At 44.6% G+C, this 21,567-nt stretch overlaps 1 protein-coding gene across 4 annotated transcripts in view; it reads left to right on the top strand.

Annotated features, from left to right (window-relative positions):
• The window catches only part of PLXNC1 (plexin C1), a 134,958-nt gene that overhangs the window by 80,121 nt on the left and 33,270 nt on the right, over nucleotides 1–21,567 (top strand). For all 4 annotated transcript variants that reach the window (XM_059726195.1, XM_059726196.1, XM_059726194.1 and 1 more), the window contains 7 exons: nucleotides 7,246–7,348; nucleotides 8,317–8,418; nucleotides 9,314–9,417; nucleotides 12,826–12,879; nucleotides 15,621–15,745; nucleotides 16,339–16,537; nucleotides 18,037–18,183. In XM_059726195.1, coding sequence (XP_059582178.1) covers nucleotides 7,246–7,348; nucleotides 8,317–8,418; nucleotides 9,314–9,417; nucleotides 12,826–12,879; nucleotides 15,621–15,745; nucleotides 16,339–16,537; nucleotides 18,037–18,183 — 834 coding nt within the window. The remainder of the gene's footprint in view (nucleotides 1–7,245; nucleotides 7,349–8,316; nucleotides 8,419–9,313; nucleotides 9,418–12,825; nucleotides 12,880–15,620; nucleotides 15,746–16,338; nucleotides 16,538–18,036; nucleotides 18,184–21,567) is intronic.

The following is a 21,567-nucleotide window of genomic DNA, read 5'->3' on the forward strand; positions in this document are numbered from 1 at the left end:
GGAGTCATTATTGATGCCAAAATGAACATGGGCCAACAGTGTGGGGTCGCGTTCAGGAAGGCCAACCACACCTTGTCATGCATCCACAGATGCATCTCGAGCAGGGGCAAGGAGGTGATCCTCCCCCTCTATGTGACACTGGTCAAGCTGCAGTTGGAGTACTGCATCCAGTTCTGGGCGCCGCACTTCAGAAGGGATGTGGACAACATGGAGAGGGTCCAGAGGAGGGCCATTCGCATGATCAGGGGGCAGCAGGGTAGGCCCTACGAGGAGAGGCTAAGGGACCTGAACCTGTTCAGTCTCCACAAAAGAAGGCTGAGGGGGGTATCTAGTGGCCATTTACAAACTAGTCAGAGGGGACCAGCAGGCATTGGGGGAGTCCCTGTTCCCTCCCGAGCACTCCCAGGAGTGACAAGAAATAACGGTCACAAGCTGGCAGAGGGCAGATTTAGACTAGATATCAGGAGGCGCTACTTCACAGTCAGGGCGGCCAGGATCTGGAACCAACTTCCAAGAGAAGTGGTGCTGGCTCCTACCCTGGGGGTCTTTAAGAGGAGGCTAGATGAACACCTTGCTGGGGTCGTTTGACCCTAGTACTCTTTCCTGCCATGGCAGGGGGTCAGACTTGATGATCTGCTCAGGTCCCTTCCAACCCTACCAACTATGGAACTATGAAATGGGTGGATGAGAACCTGATGGTGTTCAACACCGAAAAATGCAAGGTTCTCCATCTTGGGAGGAAAAACATGCAGCATGCTTATAGGCTCGGCAGTGCTATACTGGTTAGCACTACAGATGAAAGGGACTTGGGGGTCATGCTTGACCACAAGATGAACGTGAGCCTTCATTGTGATGCTGCGGCTAGTAAAGTGACCAAAACGCTGGCTTGCATCCATAGATGCTTCTCAAGCAAATCCCGGGATGTCATTCTCCCATTGTACTTGGCCTTGATGAGGCCACAGCTGGAGTACTGCGTCCAGTTTTGGGCTCCACAATTCAAAAAGGATGTGGAGAAGCTTGAGAGGGTGCAGAGGAGAGCCACGCACATGATCAGAGGTCAGGAAAACAGACCTTATGATGAGAGGCTGAGTGCCATGGGACTCTTCAGCCTGGAACAGCACAGGCTCAGGGATGATCTGGTGCCACCTATAAGTTTATCGGGGTGCTCATCAGGATCTGGGGGAACGTCTTTTCACCAGAGCGCCCCAAGGTATGACAAGATCAAACGGTCACAAACTCCGCCACCACTGATTCAGGCTGGACATAAGAAAGAACTTCTTTACTGTCTGAGCCCCCAAGGTTTGGAGTAGACTGCCGCCAGAGGCAGTTCAAGCACCCACTTTGAATGCCTTCAAGACACATTTTGGATGCTTATCTTGCTGGGATCCTATGATCCCTGCTGACTTCCTGCTTATGGGGCAGGGGGTTGGACTTGATCCTTCGGGGTCCCTTCCAGCCCAAATGTCTATGAAATCTTGCACTCCACTTGTGTGGACCAGGGGACTAGGACAAGAGAGAAAACAAAAGATTTGTGCACAGGAAAAGAGGTAGAAGCAAAATTGTGTTGGATTCGCAAATATATAATGTGGAGCAAGGCCAGTTCAAAGTAAACATGTTAGCATGGATAACAGAACTAAATGCCACCTTAACAGGTCTGCTGTATGAATAAGGTGATGATGTGAAATTTTGTAATGCAGTCACCATTCATGGGGGAGAGAGAAATTATGCCAGATTCTCATTTCTGTGGCAGTGATATAAAATTGAAGTAATGCTGTTGACTACAAGATGTAGTACAACTTTGTGGAGTTGCTCTCAGTGTTGCTGGTGGCAGAGCTGTTAAAGTGTCTTGCTACAGTTATGCAGGCATGGGTTCAAGCTCTGTTCTGGACTCCTACTGAAAGATGTTACCAGTCAACCCTTCAGTAAACAGGTAGGTGGTCATTCAGGCTAAGGAATTAAAGACATCACTCCCTGTGTGATAGATTTTTAGTGGGGGGGGGTTCAAGAGGAAGGAATGGAAGTGGAAATAGAGGGGGGGAATAGGAACCACTCTGTACTACCTGTTAGGTAATGGACAGATGCAACTTGTGAATGGCTTCCAATGCTTCTGCACTTAAGCATTTCAGAAAAGGAGCACATCAGCTGCAGACAGATGTACAGTCCCCCTGATCCACCCCTTGGTCCAAGTGTTTGAAAATCACTATGACTGCATGCAATGGTGTGTTGTTCTCCATCAGGGGACGCAGCAGGGGTTGCTTTGTTTGTTGGTTCCATACACCAGGCTAGAAGAGCAGGGCAGGTAGAGAGGGGTGCAAGGAACTGTTATCTTCAGCCCCAGAGCTGATGAGAAAAATTCCTTGCATGGCTGTCCACATCCAGAGATGGCTGAGGATGGCATGGACATGCCCCCTCCTCCCCACCCACTGGAACTGTGAGACCTGAGGCAGAAGGGTGCACATAAGGATTCCTGTTGTCTAGCCCCTGTGGAGCACTGTTGGACACACTGTCATGTTCTGTAAAGTGGGCACTCCTAACTAACTTTTGAATAGGCAAGGATTTGGGCGTGGGATGGGGTGGTGGTATCTTTTATTAGACCAGTGGCATGGTTGGAATAAAGGTAGACAAGCTCTTGAATGCAATGCATTCTTCACTCCAATAATCACTCTAACAGCACCATAACTTTTGAATAGTAATTTTGTAGCACCTTCAATTAGTTGTTGTTTCTTCCCTGGTTGTTTTTGGAACATTTCAGCCATTTTTGGAGGGCTTCACGGTGTGTGTATGTCTGTCTGCTCATCCTTTCAGGTGCTTCAGATGTTACAGCTGTCAAGGGTCATAGATTACTGGAGAGGTGCCAGTGCTATTGAGGTGACAGAAAAGCTGGAATCCTGTTTTATTTTTTAGCCCCAAGTGGCAGGTACCCAGGCACTTGATTGCCATTTTTATCATTTACACAAAGTTTGAATTGCTATTCTCTTCATGCAGCTACTGTACATGCTCCGTAGGCTGTGCTGGTACACATGTAAGTCCTGAAACTCCAGCCTGGTGAGGAGGAGAGCAGGCCCTCCCCTGTTTTAGCCAGTCCAGGAAGCAAGAGACCCACATTTTAGGACCCACTTATTTAGAGATTTTTAACTTCTCCCTTTAGCTTTCTGGCATAGTGCTCTAACCACCAGGCCACAGGTCAGGTACTACTGAAGCCCACCTGTAGACTTCTTGTTGAAGCTGAGCCACTGCACCTTGCATTTAGTCATTAGCTCAAAGGGATAAAGGACAGTACTGTGGGGAAAGTTTCTGCCCCATTGGGAACCCCAGGCTACAACCCAGTGTCTGTTTCCTTCTGGCAGAACATCTTCACACTGATCCGCATTCTCTCTAGCATGAGGAAGCGGGGCAGGGGCAAAATATGCTCTGTGGGCTGGATCCAGCCTGCCAACTGATTGGATCTGGCCCATGGGGTGCATGGGCCACTTCCAACTTTCATAGTTGGTAGGGTCAGAAGGGACCTAAGCAGATCATCTAGTCAGACCCCCTGCCATGGGCAGGAAATGATGCTGGGGTCAAATGACCCCAGCTAGGTGGCTGTCTAGCCTCCTTTTGAAGACCCCCAGGGTAGGGGCAAGCACCATTTCCCTTGGAAGTTGGTTCCAGCTCCTAGCCGCAGCTGCCCAGGTGTTGCTCAGCTCCCCTCACCTCCAGTGGTGGCTCCTCCTGCCCCTGCTGCACCACTCCAGGTGGGGAAGAAGCTTCAGCCCAGCAGCTTGTGCACCAGTATGCGGGGCTTCAGCTCCAGCTCCAACTGCTGGCTGCCTTCTACCCACTCTGCCCTTTCTTCTGTCTCCATATATCTCCCCCTTGGCTGCCCAGGGACCAGCTTCATGGAATGCTGTTTGGAGCAATATGCTGGGAAGTTTAGAGAGTTGTAGGTTCAAACCTGCTCTGGATGAGGGGAGCTAAGAACTTGGGTCTTCCACTTCTGGGTCAAGTGCCCTAACCACTTGACTGTTGGGCTCAAACCCAGGAGATGCCCCCTCCTTCTCTGGTGTTTAATCACAAGTTTTTGCCAGGTAGGATTCCATGACCTGTGCTCATCCAGCCTAGGCTGCGTGCCTTCTTGGCCAGTGCTCGGCCTGCTATATATGCTCATCGCACTTCCATGCTGCGTGTGGAGCAGGGTCACAAATGGTACATAAGTGCCAAAAATAGCAGTTATGTGGCTGGGTAACTGCTGTTTGGGTGAACAAAGTGAAATGGGATTCTGCCCAAAACATTGCTTTTTTTTGTTTCCCATAACAGAGAATCACAGGGTACATTGTTTAAACAGTCTTAAAAAGGATTATGTTGCCAAAAAAAAGTTTTGAGAACTATTGTTTTGGAGTGTAGTTTTTCCTTTGATTTGATTACATGTATGTAATCAGCATTGTATGTACACTTGGAACCATTTATCTGCCCTGTTAGTAGACTTCCTGTGACAAGCAAGTGATTGAGAGGTACAAGAACTCTGCCTTCCACGCTGTGACTTAAAGTAATTCCAGCCTTGACGGTGTATCTTTCAATTATCCCAAGGTCATTTCTGCTCCATGCACTCATTGGTTTTCTTGTTCTCTGTGAAAGTGTATTTTTTCCATAGGTCTGCTTATAATCTTGGCTACTCTTTACTTACACGTCTTCACAGTCCCTTTTGATTATCCTTTGTTATAAAGTTTCTCTTACTCTAATTATCTGTGGTAAATACCTCAGTTTCGCAGACTAGTATTTTGATGCCTTCACAATAATTCCTCACTGTTCATCTGTCCGACAGCCCTAGTTGTGGATGTTGTATATCCAGTTACAATTTGATATGCAGTTCACTACCTGGCGTACTCACTACAAGATTTGAACATCTGCAAGGAGGAGAAGGATTTGACTGCAGTGCAAGGCTTCTACCAGAAATGTTGTTTTCCTTGTTGTTCACTTGAGCCTTACATTGCTTTTCTACTTACTGGGATGCCATTGATGAGTGCAAAGAACAGTCCTAGACTGTGAAAACTTGGCTTTATTAATCTTGAAAATGCCTTCCCCCCAATAATCCTCAGAAATTCAGGATATTTGGTTAATTTGATACCAGGTTCTGCTTTCGTGTCCACTGTATCAGTGGTGCTCGGTAGGGTTGTGCAAAACACTGTCATTTTGTTTCAGTGTCCGTTTCGCCACTTCAAAGGGACAGTGTTTCGTTTCATTGCTTCATTTTGTTTCGAAGCACTGTCCTGTTTCGTTGAAACTCTTTCGCTGTTTCGATGCATTTCAACAGTTCACCCATACGCTATAATAGGGAATCATGAAAATGCCTAAAACTTGGTCATTTCTTCCCTGATTTGGATGAAAACTGCAGGGATGGTAGCCCCTTCTGAGGGCATGAACCCTGCCAAGTTTCAAGGAGATCCAGGGGCCTGCAACCCCGGGAGGGCCGCAGGGCTGTGCCAAACTCCTCCCGGAGGTGGGGGCCCCCAGATCTGTGCACCAGATGAGGAGGCTGCCGCCTAGGACCAGCACTGGGCACAGCTTGTGCCCAGCACTGGAGAAGATTGCTGCTGCTACCTGGGACAGCAACCTCTTCTTATCTGGCGCACAGATCTGGGGGCTTGCACTCTTGGGAGGAGTCTGGCACAGCTCTGAAGCACTCCCAGCGGCGCGAGCCCCTGGAACTGTGCCCCAGATAAGGAGGCTGCAGCAATCTTCCCTGACACAGGGCAAAGGCTACGCCCATCGCTGGTCCAAAGTGGCAGAGGCATCCTCCTTTCACCCTGCACGCAAATCTGGGGGGGTTGCATCCCTGGGAGGGCTGCTGGGCTGTGCCGGACTCCTCCTGAGGTTGTGAGCCCCTGGATCTGTGCACCAGATGAGAGGAGGCTGTCGCCTGGGTGCAGCCCACACCCAGCATCAGTCTCAAGTGGCAGCGGCAGCCTCCTGTCATCCAGGGTGCAGATCTGGAGGCTCGCACCTGCGGGAGGGGTGCCAGGCAGTGCTGGACTCCTCCTGGGGGTGCGAGCCCCCGGATCTGTGCATTGGATGAGAGGAGGCTGCCGCAGGCACAGCCACTGCCACTTAGGACAGGAAGCAGGAGCAATCTTCTCCAGTGCTAGGCACAGCCTGCACCCAGCTCCAGTCTCAGATGGCAGGGGCAGCCTACTCTCATCTGGGGTGCAGATCTGGGGGCTCACACCCCCGGAGGAGTCTGGCACAGCCCTGCAGCCCTCCCGGGGGTGCGGGCCCCCGGATCTGAGAGCCAGATGAGAGCAGGCTGCTGCTGCCACTGCTGCCTGGGACCATCATTGAAGCCAAAAAAGCCCAGGTTCGAAACTTGAAACGTTTTGAAGCTTTTGAAACATTTTGAGTGCCCTCGTTTTGTTACGAAGCTGTTTTGAAGCCTTTTGTTTCATTTTGATTTAGCTGTTTTGAGCTCAGAACGCATCGAAACAGCTTTGAAATGAAACACCTGGCTAAACTTCGCACAGCCCTAGTGCTCAACCCTTGCCTGTGGGCCAGATCCAGCTCATGGAGAGCAACATGTTCTGGCCCACAGGGCTCCCCACAGGTCTAAATATTTGGCAGTGGTGGCGAAGTGGCAACGTTAATTGCTGCTTCCCAGCTGTCAAATTTCTGGACCCATGGGAGCCCTGTGGGCAGATAGCATAGCCTTACAAGCTAGATCAGGCATATGGGGCCAGGGCAGCACAGGACCCAATCTGGGTGCATGAGGCCCAGACAACACAGGGCCCAATCCAGGCAGCATGAGGCCTGATCTGACTGATGCAAGGTGGGATCTAGTTACCTGGGGCTGGATTCGGGAGGTGTAAGGTGGGGTCTGGGTGCCCAGGGCCTGAGCCAGGTGGCATGCAGCAGGACTTGAGTGCACAGGGCCCACCCCTTGTGTTGTCCCTGTGCCACTTATTCAATCGGTGGGTCCAAGAAGTTGAGCTCCACTGCACTGTATCCTTTTTGATATGATTTGTTTGAAGTAAGAATGATGGGAGAATTTGCCCCTTTTGCATGTTTTTCCTAGCACTATTCTCTTCCTTTAGTTTAGCAGCAAATGCATTAAGTCTGGATCGGTTTGTTTGCATTTTTCTATATTTCTACTCCCTTTTCATTAATTATTATAGTTAAGGGCCTTGAGACATCGCTTTATCCAATGAATGTTGTTTTCTACAAACATGGCATACAGTGTCTGCATTCTACTCATACAGTTATATATTTTTCCACTAGGTCAGATTAGGACACTTAAAGCATGAAGTCAAAGCAAAATCATCACACATGTATTTGTATGTGCTTATTTTGCTTCCTATCTTATTCCTGGCTGTAATTTTAGGTAAGTACAATTACATGTTTTTAATTTTGGACTTGCTGAACGAGATAGTGAGTGTGGGAAAGGAGTTGGTATAATTCAGGATAGTCACCAGAAGTCTAATATTTTCCCTGGGTTCAGTTGGGAACTCAGCCTTTTATTCTGATAGTAATATTCAACTTCATAGGCGACAGACTGTTATAAAAGCTTGTCTTACCAGTCTGCTTCTCCAGGGCATCCACCACCATTTAGTTAGGCAAGATCTAGGAACTACATTTCTACAACATAATTTGATCCATTCCAGTTGTCAAGCAATCCTTTTGTGTTCCCCAGGAACAAGTGGTCCTGCCTCATCATTTGTCAGCAGTGTTTGTGATCAGTCTCATTAGAAGATCTATGGATTTGTAGTTTATAGTTGGTTTGAAAGCCAGAAGTATTTTCTCTTCCACACTTAGGCATTTTGATTCTGCCACTTTTTTAATGTACCTTATATTTTAGTAAGAGGAGTGTTTATTGGTTCTTCCATTGTTTGGTGTTCTTAATACATACAGTGCATATCAGCCTTTCAGAAACCTGTTCTCGAAACAGGTTTTAGATAAGTAAAACATTTGTAAATTTATTTTCCTGCCCAAAATAATGCTCTTTTGTTAAATCAAAGCAAGTTTAAGACTTGTCCACTGTCTGTCAGAGGCTGCATCTTAGCATGCTCATCATTCATAATAGAGTATGTTATGTGTTAAAACAAAATTGGACTGACTATTGCAAAAACTAAATAGGAGTGAGTCTTAGTAGTAGTGCCTAGCACAGTGTCATCTTGGGTTGTGATGTCTGGGGCTCTGTGAGTGCTACAACAATACAAATAATAATAGTAACAATGCAAAATAATGGTTCTATAGATGATCTTTTTTCATTCTCTTACAATGAAATGAAAATGAGTGCATCAGTATATATTCTGCATCTTACTATACTTAATATTGAATAATTTTTTTTAGTGGCATTCATAGTAACTAGACGTAAATCCAAAGAGTTAACCCATAAACTGAGTGAGCAACTTGAACTGTTGGAATGTGAACTTCGGAAAGAAATACGTGAGGGTAGGTCTGCGCACCCTTTTTTTTTTTTTTTTTTAAATCAGTGTATGTTCTCTGCACTGGAAGCATCATGCAGAGACTCGCAATGTACAAATGTTTTATGTCGCATAGACTTCAAAGATATATAGACTTTTTTTTTGCATTATGATGGTCAGAGATGCTTTACAATAGTGTTATGCATTTTAGTAGCAGTTAGTACTAGAAGCTAATAACGCTGAAGGTGCGTCTTCACAAGACATTTACTGCAGAGTTGGCTAATTAGCTGCACAGTGCAACATCACCATCTACACATGTGGTGCTATTAGAACAGAGTAAACATAAGTACTATCCTATGGCATAGTTCGCTCTACCACAATTCACATGTAGATGCTGATGGGGCTGGCTGGGGCACAAGGGTGCTTCAGTTTGGGGCTAGCTGCCAGGTAGCCTCTGCACTGAAGCACCCTCATGCTCCAGCCAGCCCCCCTGCAGCATGCTGAGCTGGGTTGGAGCAGCCTCAGGCTGGCAGGCTGATGCTTTGGGCCCCCTGCCAGCTGGGGCTGCTCTGACCCAGTTCAACGTGTTGCGGTCCTTGGCGCATATTCAAACATGGTGCCAAGGAGCAATAAACTCTGGTGTGAACTGTGCTGGAGTTTATTCGGGTGAATTAATTGCACATGTAGATGTGCCCTGCTTATAATAAGAATTTGCTTTGGCAAAACTGGAAGTAAAAAAAAATACACCTAATCAACATTTTCCAACTCTGAGAGATTTAGCCAGAAAAATAATGCATCAAGCCTTAGAAAAGTTTTTAAGAACATCTTTTTAAGGTCAGATTGAAAACTGTAATTACATTGATAAATTTCTGCTCATCAGAACTAATGCTCTGTGTGTGGGGTGGGGGGTGTTGTTATTTCAGGATTTGCTGAACTGCAGATGGATATGTCAGATGTGGTGGATAGTTTTGGAACTGTTCCCTTCCTTGACTACAAACATTTTGCTCTTAGAACTTTCTTCCCAGAGGTAAATGATTGCTGGTCTTTTAGGCATCACCCTTGTAATGAAAATGATAATTTGAGTAAGGAACAAATCGTTAATTTAAATACTACACTGTAGTTGTACATCCTTCTCACAGCTGACTTCATATACTGTTCCTAAGCCAATAGAATAGTATTGCACTAACTCTATAGGGGAACATTTAAATGTGTTGCCCTCAGGTTCTATGTAACTTTTTAGTCATCAAATCTGCATGTTGAATTAAAATAACCCCAGTGTCCCTTTAATGTATTCAAGAATTCTGTGCTCTGTAACTTTCTCATTGTCTCACCTTGCTCAACCTTCATTACACTCTGTTAAGTCTACATTTTGTCCATTGCTTTTTCTCTCTCATACTTGTCTGCAAAAATAAATTAACGTAGCCAATTCATTTAATGTGTTTAACTCACAAGTCTTCCTCATTCAGTCAGCAAGATGCTAATGAGGCCTTCAAGTTCATAGAAAATAAGGGTTGAAAGGGACCTCAGGAGGTCATTTAGTCTAACCCCCTACTCCAAAGCAGGACCAGCCCCAACTATATCATCCCAGTTCTTACTCTCCCTCTTGTACTTGAATAATTTCAATTCATTAAAATTAAGAGTAGGAAATGGAAAATCCCAAATCATGTTGTTGTTCTGTTTCAGGCTGCTGATTCCCATGCCAGAAAAATTGAGAGAAGTGACAGTGGCCTCAATTCAAGATAGCAGTAAGCACATGCTAGACTTTAAGCATGTACTTACATGCTGTCCTAACTACTAGGGATGGACTTAAGCAGGTACTTGAGTATTTTCCTGAACTGGGGCTAGAATTATTTGCTGGTTGAAGGCCCTGTTCCCCCTGCAGGGCCAGGCTGCTGCCCACCCCACACTAGCCCTGGGTGTTGGATCAGAACCACCATCTGGCCTGTAGTTGAACCAGGCACTGCCCATCTAGCCTGCCAGGGAAAAAGTTTGAGCCCCACTGTGTTATATGGTTTGCTCTGAGGGGAAGATGGCCCTTCACGAGCATCTTGAAATGTTCCATGTTCTATTCCATCTAAAAGCTTACCCCATTTCCCCCATATTATAGTTTCTGAGTTGAAACCTGCCGACTTGCATAGGTGCATGTTAAAAAATGTGGTTTTCTCCTTGGCATTAATCTTCATCTCTTGTTATCACCTGAGAATACAAAATACCCTGACAGGGGTCATGTCCGCCTCTGTAGTACCAAGGTTGCAATCACGAATCATGTATTCATGTACTTAACTTTACTATTGTGAGTAACCTCATTGAAATAGGACTGCTTGCTATGATAAAATTAAGCACATGTGTGTTTGCAGTATCCTTGCCCCTTTTTTGTACAGCACCGAGTACAATGGGATCCCCAAATTGATCCTCTAGCATGAATGCGAGTAATCATAACACATTCTGATTCAGATATTGATCTTGCACCAAAATAAATCAAGAATAATTCTACTGAAACCACTCAAGTCACACTGGTCTAATTAGTGTTAGATTATAAGGAGGCTCTTGTTTCAAGAATTCTGCCAACAGTGTCATACTTTCTGCATTTCTTTTCCTTTTGTTTTGTTACCAAGGTGATTATCAAAATATTATCTTTATTTTTAGGATTTCAGATGTTCCTTCTGTATACTTCACACCTAAAATCATAATCATCTTGCAAAAGCAGTATTTTCTTTCTATATTGTTGGAAATGTGGAAAAAATGAAGGAAGAAAAGAAACAGAATACATTACTTTACAAGCCAAAGGGATTTCAAATAGATCATTTGTCTGTTTTGTGTGAACTAAAAGAAAAGTTTGCTACTTTAAGCTCTGATAAGATTTTGGTGGTCAACCTGAAAAGCATTTAACACCTTGTGTTCCAGTTTTTCCATCTAGAAAACTATTATTTATATTGTGGAAGCACCCAAAAAGTGCTTGGTGCTGTTTTTAGTGAGACAGCTTCTGCCAAATAGTCCTTACAGACCAAAAAGAAGAAAAAAAGATGAACTGTATAGAGCAGGGGAACGTCGCCTATAATCAAAATGATCAAGGTGACAACTGACACATGCCTTGATAACCTCATATATTTAAAACTATATGTTTGTTAGGGCCCATTGCAATTCCCAGCATCCTGTTACAAAATCCTTATCTAGTCGCAATGGTTTAATTTTCATTATTTACTGTGGCTTTATAGTTGTTTTTTATTTTCATGTCTTTTGGTATTCATTTAAATATATAATATAAATGTGATCATATTATTCTTTATATTAAACCCTAATTTTTGCCCCACTTTGAAAACTTTGCTTATTTATTGTTGCCTTTCTCCTTTTCTCAAACCATTTTGTTTAGCACTGCTACATCTACTTCCTTTGTGCAGTGATTGTTAACTCTTCCTATCGTTGCATTTTATTTTTTCACATTGCCCCTTAAATTTAAAATATTTTTTTTCCTGTTGGGTGGGCACCTTATGGAATAAAAGCCTTGGAAATGGGAAGGTGAAGAAAAAGGGAGCAGGTAATGGGAAAGAATTGCTAAGAATAGCAAGCATGGGAAAGAAAAGAGAGTGGGGATGAGATGGGGATGAAGAACAGGAGTTTGGCAAATACAATGTATAGGAAGAGTTACCTGCATTAGAGAAAAAGCGAATAGCATAGAAGTCAACAGGGTGAATTTAGATGCCCAGCATACTGATTTTGAGAGAGGCAGGTTCTTGTCAGGACCTTGCAAACTGAAGGTTTGAGGCCCTAACTGCTATAATCTCTGGGAACCTGGGTGGTTGTCTTTGTACAGGCTGCTAATAGAGCTTACATCATGGTGGTGATGAGATGGAAGTAGGATCCACTCTCTTACTGGGCTTTTTCTACAATAATATTTGATCACTGCACAAGGGTTATAGGAGATGAATTAAGAGTGTTTGTAAAGCACTTGGAGATTAATGAGTAGAAGATGTATGGAAAGTATTGGTACCTAATAATAAGATCAAACAAACTCTAAATCAGGGTCCTTGATAACTAAAAATGTCATACAGCTGGTACCAGTGGCAGCCTAAAAATGCATTTGGGAGTGTCCTTAGGAAACCTAGAAGAGCAGCAGATTTCCATGTGAGAATAATGAACATAGAATGTTATGGTTATGGCTATGGTTCTGGATGACCCCTACTGGGTTGTACTGGGGGCATTCAGCAATATATATGATAAATCTGTTGTTATCTCAAGTCTGAGTTCCCCTTTGTAGTTCACCTGAAGTGCAAAAGTGAATGCAGCAATATATTTGTAGTTATCAAACCAAAATCTTCATTACTTTATGTTAAAGTGTCTTCCATTGGATACCCGCTTAGCATTTGTAAGGTATATGTGATTTATTAGACACCTTTGAAATTCATAACAATGTAACTAAACATATCTTTTCTCTTAGCCAAAAACACTTGCAGCTCCCTTCACAGAAGACATGCACACTAATGTACCACCGGTAAGTTTGTGTAATTTAATGTTAGTCTTATTTCGTAGGTATTCTTTTCAGCCTACGTATGATCATGTGTGTCACCTTAGAATCTGAGGATACCTATACACATGCCCAGTGCCTACTCTGACATGTTCTAATTAGAATACATTGGAGCAGACTCGATTAATCCAAGAGCCTCACTCCAGCAGCCTCGATGTCACATGTATTCAGTGTCCTGCGCTTCAAAATGGCAGTGGGAGTGCTTTAACTAAAGCTTGTGTGACAAGCTTTAGTTAAAAAAAAACCTATCATTTTGAAGCAAAGGAACTCTGAACACATGAGGCACTGGGGGCACTTTAATTAGAGCTGCTCTAATTAAAGCACCCCACCCCAACTCCAGAGCACGTGTAAAGATACCTTGAATTGTGATTCCAAAGTCATATTTCATTTTCTTAGCATCCTTCCCAGTTTGGGAAAAAGTTGCATGGATTTATGTGTACAAGAGAATTCTATATATAATACCCTGTTTTTGTATAGACTGAAGGATATGCCAGACAGAGTTCAATATTAGTATACGTTGCCCATGTGTATATAAATAAACATGAATATACTACAAGTAAAATCCTGCCCCCCTTGAATTCCAGTTGTCTTGAATGGGGCCAGGATTTTATCTTAAATGCTGCTTATTGTTCAGTTTCTAAGAATTAAAAGCTATGACGGGTTTTCAATCTTTTTTTAACAAGTGTACCCCTTCTGTCTTAAAGTTTCAGCTCATGTACCCCTTTATATTTTTTTTTGTTTTTAAGGGGTGGAGAGGGGGGGCAGATTGAGGCCCCCACAGTGAGGGAGGGCGTGGGGCTGGGGCACTGGCTGCACAGCTGGAATAGAGCGTGGGATGGAGCTGCAAGCAACTCATCCGGGGGCGCGGGGAGGAAGGTGCACACTCCCCACGAGGGCATGGAGGGGGTGTCTCTGAATCTGCGTGTGGGGTGGGGCAGGGCAGGCTGCGGGCTGGGGCTGAGGCTGCACCGGGCTATTCCTGGCTGGGGCTGGGCCAGGCTGCGCTCCAGGCAGGTGCCCCCCCAAGAGGGGGCGGCTACCGGAGGGGCTGCAGGCATTCCAGAATTCGCTGTATCCCCCCCCAACCCGACATTGTATACCTAGAATTCCAAAAGGCCTTTGATCTGGTTTCCTGTGACAATATCATTGGATAATTGGAGGTTTGCAGGCTTAACTGCTTGACAGTTAGGTGAGTAGGAAGCTGGCTGCGGGAGAGCTCTAATGAATGGACCTGAGTTGTCCTGGGAAGAAGTAGCCAGTGGTGTCCATCAGGGGTCCATGCTTGGTCCAGTGCTTATCAACATCTTTATGAATGATTTGGATGGGGTGGTGAAGAGCTCACTGGCCAAGTTCATGGATGAGACCAAATTATGGGGGAGTGCAGTCATGCTTGAAGATAGGTTGCAGATACAGGCAGACCTAGACAGGCTGACAAGTTGGGCAGATCAGAACCAAATCAAGTTCAACATTCAGAAGTGTAAAGTGCTCTATCTGGGGACAAACAATCCCCAACATACTTGCAGGCTCAGTGGTGCCAAACTGACTAGCACCACGACTGAAAGGGACCTAGGGGTAATAACAAACCACAGTATGAATATGAGCCATCAGTGCAATGCTGTAGCCAGCAGGGCAAACAGTACTCTGGCATGCATCAACCAATGCACCTCAAGCAAAACCAAGGAAGTGATTCTTCTGCTCTTCTCAGCATTGGTGAGACCACAGCTAGAGTACTGAGGCCAGTTCTGGGTGCCGCACTTCAAAAAGGACGTGGAAAAGCTTGAGAGAGTCCAGAGAAGAGCCCCGCGTGATCAGAGACTTGCAAAGCAAGCCATATGAGGAAAGGTTGAGGGACTTGGGCCTCTTCAGCCTAAAAAAGAGAAGGCTGAGAGGGGACTTTGGGAGCACCTTGCTGCTACATCAGGGGAATACAACAAGAGCTTGGCGAACAACTGTTCACCAGGGCACCCTTGGGGAAAGCCAGGAGTAATGGCCACACACTCCTGGAAGACCGTTTCAGGCTTAACACTAGGAAAAACTTCTTCACAGTTTGGGTGTCCAGACTGTGGAAAAAACTCCCTCCAGATTTGGTGCAATCACCTACACTGGAAATCTTCAAGAGGGAACTGAATGGTCACCTGGCCCCAGTTGTCTTTCCTGCCTAGTACAGGAGGGCTGGACCTGATGATCTTGTAAAGTCCCTTCCAGCACCTTACAATCTGAATCTATGAACCCCCCACTCCTAGCAATTCCAGCACCCCTGCCAGGAACAGCCTGGCACTGCCCCAGCCCCACCGTCAGTGGCATTCCGCTTTCACCCCATGTGCAGACCTGGGGGCACGCACCCCCCATGCCCTCCTGGGGGGTTGTGTAGCGGCAGGAGCTGCCCCCTGTGTGTGGCTCAGTACTGTGCTCTGCCCCAGCTGGGCAGCCCCTGCCCCACTCCATCCCTGCTGGAGCCTTGATCTGCCCCCCCACACCTCTTGCCTCACAGCAGACTTACCAGCTGGACCCGGCTGCTCTCCATGCTGCCAGGCTGCTCACCTGGCACACCTGTGGCATTTATCGGCCGTATTATTGGCCACATTAGTTCTGTGTACTCACTGCGACCTTTTTAAGTACCCCTAGGGTTTGCGTACCCCTGGTTGAGAGCCACTGATCTACGATATGCAAAAATACAGTTTACTTTAATTTTTGTTTAATTTTTCCAGGACAGAGACCAAACTCACAAGGATGAAAGCCTCACTCTGTTACAGACTTTAATTTGTAACAAGAATTTTCTTGTTACTCTCATTCACACCCTTGAAAAGCAGAAAACCTTCTCGGTGAAAGATAGGTATAGTATTATTATGTTGTTATGTTTATTCTGCTCAAACCTTAGAATTAAAAAAAAAAAACCAACAGGCTTTGACCCACAGATATAATTTCATTCTATACAGCATAGACCTAAATATTTCCAAAATCTTTTCCCACATTCATTGTCTTTTTTAAATTCACAAGGTAAAAACAAATTGCTATGAAACAAGTCATTAACAATAGAAATCAGCAAATGTAGATATGTAAACATGTAGTAAGGCAGGAAGACACTTCACCTCAAAACTGTAAGAACTTCCTGCATTTTTATCTATAGTTTTACGATCTGAAACTTCTCTTGCCTTGAACTAGATGCTGTTATTCTTCAGAACAGAATTCAGACGTATAAATTATGTTTTAAAATCTCTAAACCAGATGTTCCTTCACACTTCATATTTTTGGTCCGTAAAGAATGAAGATTCAGAATGCATAGGCATAACCTGAAGATACATGCTCATCTGAACAAATATCACAGTAAACTATTATGAAAGGCTTCTGACTCCTTTCACTTGTCATAGATGACTGGAAAAGCAAAATCCAAATCCGTTTAGCTTTGTCTTTATTTTTTGTAAACAGGTGTTTGTTTGCTTCCTACTTGACCATTGCACTACAAACTAAGCTAGTCTACCTAACTCGTATTCTAGAAGTCTTGACAAAGGATTTGATGGAGCAGTCTAGCAACGTGCAACCTAAGCTCATGCTAAGGCGCACAGAATCAGTGGTAGAAAAACTGCTGACAAACTGGATGTCCGTTTGCCTTTCTGGTTTCCTTCGGGTAAGTTTGATCTTTCCACTATATAAGAGGCAAGAACAAGGAATATTTTTAACGGAGAGACTACAGACTTTTTTCATATGCAACTTTGATAGACTTTCTGTTTGGTACACTGTGCCTAGCACTTCATGCTATTAATATGCATTGTTCAAGTCTTGATTACTTCCATGGGCAACTATCACCCTGCATGTGTAAGAAAAGAGCAGCTCTCTAAATAACAATCATAGTCATCAACCTCAAGGGCTTGGGGTTAGATCGGTTTGCCATCTTGATATTTGCTTCTCAAATATTTTTTTGGTAATGTCAGAAGAGTTGCACTGTAATCGGAATGCACAGTGAACCCTTCTCCATAAAAGCTGTCACTTTGAAAAAAGCATTTCTGTCTTGGCTTTTAGCTGGTATTAATACAAAGAGCACTTAAACTACTAGAACTGAAAGAGCTTGGGGGGTAAAATACCCTCACTCATTTTTCTGTTTGTTTCATCTAGTGTTTCATCTAGTGGATGTGGTAGCATTTTGTGTATGGTTTCAGTGTTTGGTTATACTTCCTGCCTTGTGCGCTAAAATGATGCTATCACTTCCATGCCATGCCCTGGTAGGAATTTACATGCTCTGCTCTAGATGCTGCAAAAGGGTGGGGGATTTTTCTACTGCAAAAAGCAGCAGAGTGCTTTGGGTCCATTTCTGGGACTCCATCCAGCACAGAGCCAGTGAGCAGTCAAGGGAGAGATATTCTTCAACCCTCATTTCTCTTCATTGACTGGAAGAGCTGGGGTAATCTTGGGATATAAGGTGTCCTGCAGAGGGTGGAGGAAGAGAGATGCACAAGAAGGGATCCCCATTCTTCCCAGACTACTTGCTGGATTTGGGGAATAATGGGAGCCAGAGACTGAGGTGGAAGAAAGCAATTTCTTCTTCACTTTCCCTTTCATGAGACCTTAAGGCCAAGGCCTGGTGAAGAAGGAAGGCAATACCCTTCTTTTTCTCACCAGACTGGGAAAGCAGACAACACAGGGGCATGTGTGCACACCTCCAGTTGCTGACTCTGCAGAAGAGGTTGCAAAGTGTGGAAAGTTTCCTCTCTGCACTCCAGAAGAAGTAGCTGGAGCTAGGGAGACAAAGGCAAGTTCCTCCAGGAGAGCTCCAGAAGCTGAGCAAACCATATCAGGCGAGATGTGAAAGTATACTCTTTCCATCAGCTGCTTCATTGGTGCCTGTGGGCAGCACAGGTCTTAGAGAGGTCATACTAGAAGCCCTGGGTGGAATCTGCAGTTCACCCTGGTCTTTCACACTGAGGCAAGGAAGGGAAAGAATACAGATAAATAAATGAACCTGGTCATATATTAGTTTATGTATTACAGGGCAGCTGAACAAATTGGTCAAAAGGAGGTTGCCTTCATTTGTTGAACTTGATGGACTTCAAGTTGTTGGCATCCCGTTAGAGTTTCTGTGAGACTACAAACAAAGAAGTAAACTTCTTGCATGTTGGCTTTATTTTTTAGGAGACGGTTGGTGAAACTTTTTATTTGCTTGTGACAGCCCTCAATCAAAGGATAAACAAAGGTCCTGTGGATGTAATAACTTGCAAAGCCCTCAACACACTAAATGAAGACTGGCTGCTGTGGCAAGTGACTGAATTCAGCACACTGGTAGGTTTCCTGGGCCAGTTTCCCTCCAGATGTTGAAAGGACCTATAATATTCCCCTTTTGGCAGGAAGTGAAATTAAGGTTCTCAGAGGTAATGATAGAAATGGTATAGATTACTAACACAGCTGCAGAAGTGCAGTGAGCTCTAGTTAGCCTGGGTTTGACCAAAAAATAATGTGGTCTTATGGTATTAACATTTCCTTCCACTTATAAAGTGCACTGAAGAACACACAAAGTACAGTATGAATTTAAACCTGATTATGCTGATCAAATGAACAGAAGGAAGGTTGTGTTGCAGTATGCTTTATTTTGTTATTGTATTTTCTTTCTAGATAGCCCTCAGAGTCAGTAATTCACTTGGAGCCTTTCTGTAATTTAACTGCGAATTACAAACTGAAACTGGAAGGCCGAAAAGTCCTGGGCACAGTCAGGGGTTTTGGGGCTTCCAAGCTCCCAACGCTGCAAGGAGTCTTTATTTGCAGCTGGAATGTCCTGGACTTCTAAGGCTTGCAGATCCTGGCTTTGCATCAGGGAGTCTAGAAGTCCTGGGTTCCTCAGTCAGGGGGCAGTCCACATAGTGGGGCTGTCCCAGATTCTGGGATTGAGTTGGGGCCCTGTTCACTCTGCCTCAGAGCTACAGCCCCTCAAGTCCAGGTTCTTCACCAGATGAGCTAGCAGGAAACCAGGCATGTTTTCCCCCAGAGTTTGTTGATACTGATAACTTTCTATGCAAGATTTCCAAATGGCCAAATAGCGAAAACTGTTTTGTTGAACAATTTGTAGCCAGCACTTCTTATAGCTGCAATCCAGCTATTATTGAAGGCATCATTTAGAGCTATTTCAAGCATAATCAGCAAAATACCTGTTTTAAGGAAAGTCCGTTGGAAAAAGCAATCGCATGTTCTAGCCCCTATGTAATATAACATAGGGTAGTTTGCTTTGTTTGTTCTACTGCTTTGTAACAAATACTTGTTGATGCACAGAATTTTGCATGTCCCAGTGTACAGTGTTGCAGGATATAAAATCCATTAATTATGCAAGCAATGGACCAGTTGCTGTTGGTTCAGAGAAAGGCAGCAAGTCTTGTTTAATAGGTTATTTTCCTTATTTCTAGCCCTAACACATACTGAAAGTAGTTTACACCTAAGGGAGTGCAGTACATAGTTCCTGCTAAAGGCTGCCCTGAATTTTTCCCTGCTGTTATTTGTCCTTGCATGCAGTTGCTGCTGGTATGTGGCTTTTTGTGAGAAAAAAGAGGGGAAGTAGTCTGTGAGATTCAGAAGGGAAGGAGATCTGCATGATCATGAATAGAAGGGGAAGTGGAGGATCAAAAATCTTTGTTAGAATGTGATCCACTGCCCTGCTTAGTAAATCCAGCCTCCTTTGTTCTTGATTGTCTCTATCACTGAAATGGGATTCTGCTACTTTGACATGGCAGCCTGCCCCCTTAATGTCCAGCTCTATTCTAGTCTCAGATCCATCTGGAAAGTTATCAGGTGTTCTTTATAAAAGGCTTCCAAAGGGAAACAGGCCCTTGCAATATAATTAAAAAGGAGGGGCCTGTTGGAACTGCAGCCCAGGGTAGGCTTTTGTCTGATGTTTTTCATAGATTTTAAGATGGAGAATAAAATTGTGCCATGAAAAGGACTTGGGTGGGGAACTTGGCTGGTTGCCTTACATGTGGGTAGGCAACTAGCTGTGTACATATCTCCTTTCTGCTTCTCCTCTTCAAGGGTAGGATGTATATAGTAAGGAGTAGGAAGATGAAATGGAAGAGCGATTACTCCTGGCTTTCCTGTTAATCCTTTGTTACATGCAGGAGGGTGGGACACAAACACAGTGGATGTAGAGTTGGGTGTGTCCGAAATTAGATTAGATATGCTGCTTGCTGCCTTCACAAAGAAATCATTGCTTACAAAATTGCAGTCTTCTTTTAGCCTCAATCAAAGTGCCTTGACCTAGGTTCATCTGGATATATGCGTAGTTGCCAACTCATGTTTACATTGTGAGTCTTCTGATGTTTTGTGAAATTTTTACTGTACTATCCGTATGAGTACATTTTTCTCCCTTTACCCTACAACATCTGCCAATTAAAAATCACTTTAAGAACTGTTCAGAACAAAATACAAAAACAAAAAAAGGAGAATGGTAGGAAGCCATAGAGGTGGTTGATTTAAGAAAGGCACAGCTACAAATATTTAGATCCCAAGGGCCAGGTTTTTAAAGGTATATAGATACCTGAAGATACATAGAATAGATGACTTGTGGGATTTTCAAAACTAGATGCTAGGGTTGGAAGGGACCTCAACAGATCATCAAGTCCGACCCCCTGCCCTGGGCAAGAAAGAGTCCAACCCCCTGCCTGGGCAGATGACCCCAGCCAGATGCCTATCCAGCCTTCTCTTAAAGACCCCCAAGGTAGGGGAAGCACCACCTCCCTTGGACACCCTTTCCAAATTTTGGCCACCCTTACCATGAACAAGTTTTTCCTGATGTATAGCCTAAATCTGCTCTCTGTCGGTTTATGACCATTGTTCCTTGTTACCCCAAGAGATGCCCTAGTGAACAGAGCATCTGTGATTTCTTGCTGCGCCCCCCCTAATGAATTTGTAGGCAGTCACAAGATCACCTCTCAGCCTTCTCTTGTGGAGGCTGAAGAGGTCCAGGTCCCTCAGGCTCTCCTCATAGGGCTTGGCCTGTAAGCCCTTAACCAGACAACTGGCCCTCCTCTGGACCCTCTCAAGTCTATCAAAATCCCTCTTGAAGTACAGCGCCTGAAACTGGATGCAGTACTCCAACTGTGGTCTGACCAATGCCGCATAGAAGGGAAGCATTGCCTCCTTGGTTCTATTTGTCATGCATCTGCTGATGCATGATATAGTGTGGTTAGCTTTGCTGATGATTTCGTCACACTGAAGACTCATGTTCATCTTGGAGTCCATTATGACTCTGAGATCCCTTTCAGCTTCTGTGGTGCTGAGAGGGTCACTTCCCAGCTGTAGGTGTGCTGGATATTTTTATGCCCTAGGTGCAGCACTCTGCATTTGTTCTGTTGTACTGCATCCTATTGTGTTCTGCCCACTTTTCTAACCTGTCCAAATCTGCCCTACCCTCCTGAGTGTTCACTTCACCCCACAATTTAGTATCAGGCCAAATGCTTATTGAAATCAGTAGTAAGAGGCATAAAAGAGTGCTTGCCTCATGTTGTGGAATAGAAACTTATTTCGGTGCCTATAAATACGGGATCACAGTTTGAGCTATTGTGGTAGTGGGACTAGCATGCTTTACAGTTCAGGGGGCCCTGGACCTTGGTGTTGCTAGTGTTTTCATAAACTCAACACTGCTGGGTTTCATAAAGCTCAGGTGTTGGCCAGGTAGAGTTATTT

The sequence above is a fragment of the Alligator mississippiensis genome, chromosome 4 (assembly GCF_030867095.1).
Source record: "Alligator mississippiensis isolate rAllMis1 chromosome 4, rAllMis1, whole genome shotgun sequence".
Lineage (NCBI taxonomy): Eukaryota > Metazoa > Chordata > Crocodylia > Alligatoridae > Alligator > Alligator mississippiensis.